General features: G+C 51.1%; 1 protein-coding gene across 1 annotated transcript in view; it reads left to right on the plus strand.

Annotated features, from left to right (window-relative positions):
- LOC110510834 (cytochrome P450 27C1) overlaps window positions 1-10,000 on the plus strand; it is a 21,319-nt gene that overhangs the window by 1,973 nt on the left and 9,346 nt on the right. Inside the window, exons 2-5 of the mRNA XM_036982072.1 lie at window positions 862-1,052; window positions 3,558-3,757; window positions 4,214-4,423; window positions 5,798-5,961. Coding sequence (XP_036837967.1) covers window positions 862-1,052; window positions 3,558-3,757; window positions 4,214-4,423; window positions 5,798-5,961 — 765 coding nt within the window. The remainder of the gene's footprint in view (window positions 1-861; window positions 1,053-3,557; window positions 3,758-4,213; window positions 4,424-5,797; window positions 5,962-10,000) is intronic.

Consider the following 10,000-nt stretch of genomic DNA (forward strand, 5'->3'; position numbering starts at 1 on the left):
TATTTCTGAACGTAACCTAGTAATACTGCCTGTCTACATCTGGGTAGCCTGGTCCCAGGTCTCTTTGTGCTGTGTTGCCAAACTCCCGTTGCCAAACTCCCCCGTTGCCAAACTCCCGTTGCCAAACTCTCCCGTTGCCAAACTCTTCCCGTTGCCAAACTCTCCCGTTGCCAAACTCCCGTTGCCAAACTCTCCCGTTGCCAAACTCCCGTTGCCAAACTCTGTGAAATAGAAAGAGATGGGGATGAGGATAAGTTTAGTGTGACTCTAGATCAAAACACAGGAATCACATTCTATTGGCTTATACCCCTAAACAGCAATCACACAGGATGTTGACAGCAAATCTCAGACAGGATGTTGACAGCACTCTTCACACAGGATGTTGACAGCAAATCTCAGACAGGATGTTGACAGCACTCCTCAGACAGGATGTTGACAGCACTCCTCAGACAGGATGTTGACAGCAAATCTCAGACAGGATGTTGACAGCAAATCTCAGACAGGATGTTGACAGCAAATCTCAGACAGGATGTTGACAGCAAATCTCAGACAGGATGTTGACAGGAAATCTCAGACAGGATGTTGACTGCAAATCCCAGACAGGATGTTGACAGTAAATCCCAGACAGGATGTTGACAGTAAATCCCAGACAGGATGTTGACAGCAAATCTCAGACAGGATGTTGACAGTAAATCCCAGACAGGATGTTGACAGCAAATCCCAGACAGGATGTTGACAGCAAATCCCAGACAGGATGTTGACAGCAAATCCCAGACAGGGTGTTGACATCTAATCCCAGACAGGATGTTGACAGCTAATCCCAGACAGGATGTTGACATCAAGGTTCCTCTCTCTCCCCAGATGGAACACTCTCAGAAGTATGGGAAGATCTTTAAGTCTCGTTTCGGCCCCCAGCTGGTTGTGTCTATCGCAGGGCGGGATCTGGTTGCCGAGGTGCTGAGGACGGAGGGTGTGGCCCCGCAGAGAGGCAACATGGAGTCCTGGAAGGAGTACCGCGACCTGAGGGGCCGATCTACCGGACTTATCTCAGCGTGAGTCTGACCTCTGAACTACAACCTGTGACATCACGGGACGCAAAATGTTATACCCCCTTTTTGAAAGGAGGAAAATCTAGAAATGATTCACACGGAGAAGTAGTATCAACTTCAGTTAGTTGTAATGAATATTTTTGTGTAAAATCATCAACGATGTACACAGGAACTAAACAACGAGACGTTTGACAAGTGAAGAGCTCGTACATATTGTTCCGTAAAACCAGTCATGGCATGTTTCCATTTCAATGTATTCTTATTTGTTACTTAAAAAAAAAAAAATTGACAAAAGCTCTGTAGAAGGCCGACACGTAAAGCTCTGAGGAAGGCCGTGAGGCCGACACGTAACGCTCTGAGGAAGGCCGACACGTAAAGCTCTGAGGAAGGCCGTGAGGCCGACACGTAACGCTCTGAGGAAGGCCGATACATAAAGCTCTGAGGAAGGCCGTGAGGCCGACACGTAAAGCTCTGAGGAAGACCGTGAGGCCGATACGTAAAGCTCTGAGGAAGGCCTTGAGGCCGATACATAAAGCTCTGAGGAAGGCCGTGAGGCCGATACGTAAAGCTCTGAGGAAGGCCTTGAGGCCGATACGTAAAGCTCTGAGGAAGGCCGTGAGGCCGACACGTAAAGCTCTGAGGAAGGCCGTGAGGCCGATACGTAAAGCTCTGAGGAAGGCCGTGAGGCCGATACGTAAAGCTCTGAGGAAGGCCGTGAGGCCGATACGTAAAGCTCTGAGGATGGCCGATACATAAAGCTCTGAGGAAGGCTGTGAGGCCGATACGTAAAGCTCTGAGGAAGGCCGTGAGGCCGATACGTAAAGCTCTGAGGAAGGCCAATACATAAAGCTCTGAGGAAGGCCGTGAGGCTGATACGTAAAGCTCTGAGGAAGGCCGTGAGGCCAATACGTAAAGCTCTGAGGAAGGCCTTGAGGCCGATACGTAAAGCTCTGAGGAAGGCCGTGAGGCCGACACGTAAAGCTCTGAGGAAGGCCGTGAGGCCGATACGTAAAGCTCTGAGGAAGGCCGTGAGGCCGATACATAAAGCTCTGAGGAAGGCTGTGAGGCCGATACGTAAAGCTCTGAGGAAGGCCGTGAGGCCGATACGTAAAGCTCTGAGGAAGGCCAATACATAAAGCTCTGAGGAAGGCCGTGAGGCTGATACGTAAAGCTCTGAGGAAGGCCGTGAGGCCAATACGTAAAGCTCTGAGGAAGGCCTTGAGGCCGATACGTAAAGCTCTGAGGAAGGCCGTGAGGCCGACACGTAAAGCTCTGAGGAAGGCCGTGAGGCCGACACGTAAAGCTCTGAGGAAGGCCGTGAGGCCGATACATAAAGCTCTGAGGAAGGCCTTGAGGCCGACACGTAAAGCTCTGAGAAAGGCCGATACATAAAGCTCTGAGGAAGGCTGTGAGGCCGATACGTAAAGCTCTGAGGAAGGCCATGAGGCCGATACGTAAAGCTCTGAGGAAGGCCGTGAGGCCGATACGTAAAGCTCTGAGGAAGGCCGTGAGGCCGATACGTAAAGCTCTGAGGAAGGCCGTGAGGCCGATACGTAAAGCTCTGAGGAAGGCCGATACATAAAGCTCTGAGGAATGCTGTGAGGCCGATACGTAAAGCTCTGAGGAAGGCCGTGAGGCCGACACGTAAAGCTCTGAGGAAGGCCGATACATAAAGCTCTGAGGAAGGCCGTGAGGCCGATACGTAAAGCTCTGAGGAAGGCCGTGAGGCCGATACGTAAAGCTCTGAGGATGGCCGATACATAAAGCTCTGAGGAAGGCTGTGAGGCCGATACGTAAAGCTCTGAGGAAGGCCGTGAGGCCGATACGTAAAGCTCTGAGGAAGGCCAATACATAAAGCTCTGAGGAAGGCCGTGAGGCTGATACGTAAAGCTCTGAGGAAGGCCGTGAGGCCGATACGTAAAGCTCTGAGGAAGGCCTTGAGGCCGATACGTAAAGCTCTGAGGAAGGCCGTGAGGCCGATACGTAAAGCTCTGAGGAAGGCCGTGAGGCCGACACGTAAAGCTCTGAGGAAGGCCGTGAGGCCGACACGTAAAGCTCTGAGGAAGGCCGTGAGGCCGACACATAAAGCTCTGAGGAAGGCCGATACATAAAGCTCTGAGGAAGGCTGTGAGGCCGATACGTAAAGCTCTGAGGAAGGCCGTGAGGCCGACACGTAAAGCTCTGAGGAAGGCCGATACATAAAGCTCTGAGGAAGGCCGTGAGGCCGATACGTAAAGCTCTGAGGAAGGCCGTGAGGCCGACACGTAAAGCTCTGAGGAAGGCCGTGAGGCTGACACGTAAAGCTCTGAGGAAGGCCGTGAGGCCGATACGTAAACCCACTGTTCCTAGGGCCGTCATTGTAAATAAGAATTTGTTCTTAACTGACTAGTTAAATAAAGGTCAGATAAATATCCCTCCTGATTGCGGGAATCTTCCCAACCGGGATTTCTGTGAAAACCTTTTAGTTAGTTGTCTCTTGACCACCTTCTCTCCCTTTTATCTCTGCAGGGAGGGTGAGGACTGGTTGAAGATGCGTAGCATCCTCCGTCAGCTGATCATGAGACCGAAGGACGTGGCTCAGTTCTCTGACGACGTGAATGCTGTGGTGGAGGACCTGGTGAAGAGAGTGGATACGCTGAGGAGCCAGCAGTCAGACGGACTCACTGTACTCAATATTAACGATCTGTTTTTCAAATACGCAATGGAAGGTGGGTAGTGGGTACAGGGAGCATGGGTAGTGGGTACAGGGAGGATGGGTACCAGGAGGGTGGGTAGTGGGTACAGGGAGGGTGGGTAGTGGGTATAGGGAGGGTGGATACAGGGAGGATAGGTAGTGGGTACAGGCAGGATGTGTAGTGGGTACAGGGAGGATGGGTAGTGGGTACAGGGAGGGTGGGTAGTGGGTACAGGGAAGGTGGGTAGTGGGTACAGGGAGGATGGGTACTAGTCAGTTGTCACTCCAGTATAGACTGCTGTATCTGTTTGGACTCTGTGGGAAGTCTGTTATTGAGGGTGCAGAACTCCTTTACAGGTGTGGCAGACATCATTTCCATTTGTCATATCAGCTAAACTAAAACTAATAAACCACAACTTTCTAGTGTTCTTTTTTTTTCTATTTTTTTCTATCTTCAAGTTAATTTACCTTCCTCCTCTTCTTCTCCCAGGTATGGCAGCCATCTTGTACGAGGACCGTCTGGGCTGCTTGGAGAATGAGATTCCTCAGAAGAGCCAGGACTACATCGCAGCCCTGCACCTGATGTTTAGTTCCTTTAAGATGACCATGTACGCCGGGGCCATCCCCAAGTGGCTCAGAACCGTCATCCCCAGACCCTGGGAGGAGTTCTGCAGCTCCTGGGACGGACTCTTCAGTTTCAGTACGTTTCTCTGATGCTGCATTTCCACTGGTTATTTACCACCCGGTGTTTTGACCTTTAACAGCCTCAGACGGGTGATTTACCACCCGGTGTTTTGACCTTTAAAAGCCTCAGACTGGTGATTTACAACCCGGTGTTTGACCTTTAAAAGCCTCAGACTGGTGATTTACCACCCGGTGTTTGACCTTTAGAAGACTCAGACTGGTGATTTACCACCCGGTGTTTTGACCTTTAAAAGCCTCAGACTGGTGATTTACCACCCGGTGTTTGACCTTTTAAAAGCCTCAGACTGGTGATTTACCACCCGGTGTTTTGACCTTTAAAAGCCTCAGACTGGTGATTTACCACCCGGTGTTTTGACCTTTAAAAGCCTCAGACTGGTGATTTACCACCCGGTGTTTGACCTTTAAAAGCCTCAGACTGGTGATTTACAACCCAGTGTTTGACCTTTAAAAGCCTCAGACTGGTGATTTACCACCCGGTGTTTGACCTTTAAAAGCCTCAGATTGGTGATTTACCACCCGGTGTTTTGACCTTTAAAAGACTGGTGATTTACCACCCGGTGTTTGACCTTTAAAAGCCTCAGACTGGTGATTTACCACCCGGTGTTTGACCTTTAAAAGCCTCAGACTGGTGATTTACCACCCGGTGTTTGACCTTTAAAAGCCTCAGACTGGTCTGACTGCTGAGAGCTACTTTATTGAGGAGAAATGTCTCACCTACACTCTTAGAACAACATCAAATGCTACTTCATCTGTCTCCATAGGAGAACCCTTTGTAGAACCCTTTTGGGTTCCAGGTAGAACCCTTTTGGGTTCCAGGTAGAACCCTTTTGGGTTCCAGGTAGAACCCTTTCTGGGTTCCAGGTAGAACCCCTTACACAGAGGTTTCTACATGGGCCTCAAAATGATTATACCTGAAACCCAAAATGATTTTTTACCAGGACCCAAAAGGGCTCAACCTGAAACCCAAAAGGGTTCTACCTGGAACCAAAAGGGTTCTACACGGAACTCAAAATGATTCTACCTGGAACCAAAAGGGTTCTACACAGAACTCAAAATGATTCTACCTGGAACCAAAAGGGTTCTACACGGAACTCAAAATGATTCTACCTGGAACCAAAAGGGTTCTACACAGAACTCAAAATGATTCTACCTGGAACCAAAAGGGTTCTACCTGAAACCCAAAAGGATTTTTCACCAGGATCCATAAAGGGTTATCCTATGGGGACAGACGAAGAACCCTTTTCAAACCCTTTATTTCTCTGGATAAGAGCGTCTGATAAATGACTCACTTGTGAATGCATGCATGTAACCCAATACTGTTGTTCTGGACTAGAGATGAATATGTTACCATAACCCTCCCCCCCCCCAGGCCAGATCCATGTAGATAAGCGTCTGGGGGAGATCCAGGATCTGGTGTCCCGAGGAGAGACGGTGAAGGGGGGGCTTTTAACTCACATGCTGGTGACCCGAGAGATGAACCTGGAGGAGATCTACGCTAACATGACTGAGATGTTACTGGCTGGGGTGGACACGGTGAGCAGTAGGGGAGATGTTACTGGGGTGGACACGGTGAGCAGTATGGGAGATGTCACTGGGGTGGACACGGTGAGCAGTAGGGGAGATGTTACTGGGGTGGACACGGTGAGCAGTAGAGGAGATGTTACTGGGGTGGACACGGTGAGCAGTAGGGGAGATGTTACTGGGGTGGACACGGTGAGCAGTAAGGGAAATGTTACTGGGGTGGACACGGTGAGCAGTAGGGGAGATGTTACTGGGGTGGACACGGTGAGCAGTAGGGGAGATGTTACTGGGGTGGACACGGTGAGCAGTAGGGGAGATGTTACTGGGGTGGACACGGTGAGCAGTAGGGGAGATGTTACTGGGGTGGACACGGTGAGCAGTAGGGGAGATGTTACTGGGGTGGACACGGTGAGCAGTAAGGAAGGGTTAACCCAGCTACAACGTTTCTCTCCCTCCCCCCCGTGTCCCCCCCCCCATTCTGTTGGTTGGAGCCCCCCCCGTGTGTCCCCCCCCCCCCCCCCTCCATTCTGTTGGTTGGAGCCCCCCCTGTGTGTCCCCCCCCCCCCCCATTCTGTTGGTTGGAGCCCCCCCCCCCCCCCCCATGTGTGTGTGTGTGTCCATTCTGTTGGTTGGAGCCCCCCCGTTTGTCACCCCCCCCATTCTGTTGGTTGGAGCCCCCCCCCATTCTGTTTGAGCCTCTCAGCGGGTGTTTAGTCTTGGTTCCCACCAGACATCTCCGTGTGTGTGTGAACTGTGTGTATTGCAGAGACTGCCAGAGTGTGTGTTGTGGGATGTCAGATTAATGTGACGTGTCAGTGAGAGGTGGCCTGGGGGGGGGGTCACATCTTGGCAGGAGGGTTGGGTTTGCAGACTGCCTCTGTCCAGCCTCTACTCAGCTCCTCTCAGCTCCTCTCAGCTCCTCCTAGCTGTAACAGTGTGTTATGCTCTGGGAGGTGGAGGAGGGTTTGTCATATGATTCCCCCTGGTTGCCAGGGTGTTGCCAGGGTGTTGCCAGCGTGTTGCCAGCTGAGGAAACCAAGCGAAGGATCAAGCCTCTGATCTTCCGTCCCTCCTTCTGTCTGTGTGTCCTTGCTGGGACGCTGACCTCAGGATGAACCCTGCTAGTGAAGGCGTTTGGAGGGAGGGAGGGAGGGGGGGGGATGGTTGTGAGAACAAAAGGTCTAGCCCCATTTTATACCTGGTTGTAACATGTGTCCTTTGTCCTGATCTTGTCCCATTTTGTTTTAGACTGGTGTAGATGTTTTTAAAAGTTGCATTGTGATCTGATTGCGATCAGATCTTCCTGACCACCTCCGAAGGTAATCAGATTGTGTCTGGATATCAAGTGTAAACAGATCTGGACGGTCAAACCATTTGGAATCATCGTTATGCCGCCAGGTCAAACCATTTGGAATCATCGTTAGACCGCCAGGTCAAACCATTTGGAATCATCGTTATACCACCAGGTCAAACCATTTGGAATCATCGTTAGACCGCCAGGTCAAACCATTTGGAATCATCGTTATACCGCCTGGTCAAACCATTTGGAATCATCGTTATACCGCCAGGTCAAACCATTTGGAATCATCGTTAGACCGCCAGGTCAAACCATTTGGAATCATCGTTAGACCGCCAGGTCAAACCATTTGGAATCATTGTTATACCGCCAGGTCAAACCATTTGGAATCATCGTTATACCACCAGGTCAAACCATTTGGAATCATCGTTATACCGCCAGGTCAAACCATTTGGAATCATCGTTAGACCGCCAGGTCAAACCATTTGAAATCATCGTTAGACCGCCAGGTCAAACCATTTGGAATCATCGTTATACCGCCTGGTCAAACCATTGACTTTATGGCATCAATAATAGACTCAAAATTCTAAAAATATCCTTCAAATAATTTGCATACAGGGAGGAACCAGGATATCTGGTCACCATGGAGACACGGTGGACAACATACAGGAAGGAACCAGGATATCTGGTCACCATGGAGACACGGTGGACAACATACAGGGAGGGACCAGGATATCTGGTCACCATGGAGACACGGTGGACGACGTACAGGGAGGAACCAGGATATCTGGTCACCATGGAGACACGGTGGACAACATACAGGGAGGGACCAGGATATCTGGTCACCATGGAGACACGGTGGACGATGTACAGGAAGGAACCAGGATATCTGGTCACCATGGAGACACGGTGGACAACATACAGGGAGGAACCAGGATATCTGGTCACAATGGAGACACGGTGGACGATGTACAGGGAGGAACCAGGATATCTGGTCACCATGGAGACACGGTGGACAACATACAGGGAGGAACCAGGATATCTGGTCACCATGGAGACACGGTGGACCATGTACAGGGAGGAACCAGGATATCTGGTCACCATGGAGACACGGTGGACAACATACAGGGAGGGACCAGGATATCTGGTCACCATGGAGACACGGTGGACGATGTACAGGGACGAACCAGGATATCTGGTCACCATGGAGACACGGTGGACAACATACAGGGAGGAACCAGGATATCTGGTCACCATGGGGACACGGTGGACAACATACAGGGAGGAACCAGGATATCTGGTCACCATGGAGACACGGTGGACAACATACAGGGAGGAACCAGGATATCTGGTCACCATGGAGACACGGTGAACAACATACAGGGAGGGACCAGGATATCTGGTCACCATGGAGACATGGTGGACAACATACAGGAAGGAACCAGGATATCTGGTCACCATGGAGACACGGTGGACAACATACAGGGAGGGACCAGGATATCTGGTCACCATGGAGACACGGTGGACGATGTACAGGAAGGAACCAGGATATCTGGTCACCATGGAGACACGGTGGACAACATACAGGGAGGAACCAGGATATCTGGTCACAATGGAGACACGGTGGACGATGTACAGGGAGGAACCAGGATATCTGGTCACCATGGAGACACGGTGGACAACATACAGGGAGGAACCAGGATATCTGGTCACCATGGAGACACGGTGGACCATGTACAGGGAGGAACCAGGATATCTGGTCACCATGGAGACACGGTGGACAACATACAGGGAGGGACCAGGATATCTGGTCACCATGGAGACACGGTGGACGATGTACAGGGACGAACCAGGATATCTGGTCACCATGGAGACACGGTGGACAACATACAGGGAGGAACCAGGATATCTGGTCACCATGGGGACACGGTGGACAACATACAGGGAGGAACCAGGATATCTGGTCACCATGGAGACACGGTGGACAACATACAGGGAGGAACCAGGATATCTGGTCACCATGGAGACACGGTGAACAACATACAGGGAGGGACCAGGATATCTGGTCACCATGGAGACATGGTGGACAACATACAGGAAGGAACCAGGATATCTGGTCACCATGGAGACACGGTGGACAACATACAGGGAGGGACCAGGATATCTGGTCACCATGGAGACACGGTGGACGATGTACAGGAAGGAACCAGGATATCTGGTCACCATGGAGACACGGTGGACAACATACAGGGAGGAACCAGGATATCTGGTCACAATGGAGACACGGTGGACGATGTACAGGGAGGAACCAGGATATCTGGTCACCATGGAGACACGGTGGACAACATACAGGGAGGGACCAGGATATCTGGTCACCATGGAGACACGGTGGACGATGTACAGGGACGAACCAGGATATCTGGTCACCATGGAGACACGGTGGACAACATACAGGGAGGAACCAGGATATCTGGTCACCATGGAGACACGGTGGACAACATACAGGGAGGAATCAGGATATCTGGTCACCATGGAGACACGGTGGACGACGTACAGGGAGGAACCAGGATATCTGGTCACCATGGAGACACGGTGGACAACATACAAGGAAGGACCAGGATATCTGGTCACCATGGAGACACGGTGGACAACATACAGGAAGGAACCAGGATATCTGGTCACCATGGAGACACGGTGGACAACATACAGGGAGGGACCAGGATATCTGGTCACCATGGAGACACGGTGGACAAC

The sequence above is a fragment of the Oncorhynchus mykiss genome, chromosome 7 (assembly GCF_013265735.2).
Source record: "Oncorhynchus mykiss isolate Arlee chromosome 7, USDA_OmykA_1.1, whole genome shotgun sequence".
Lineage (NCBI taxonomy): Eukaryota > Metazoa > Chordata > Actinopteri > Salmoniformes > Salmonidae > Oncorhynchus > Oncorhynchus mykiss.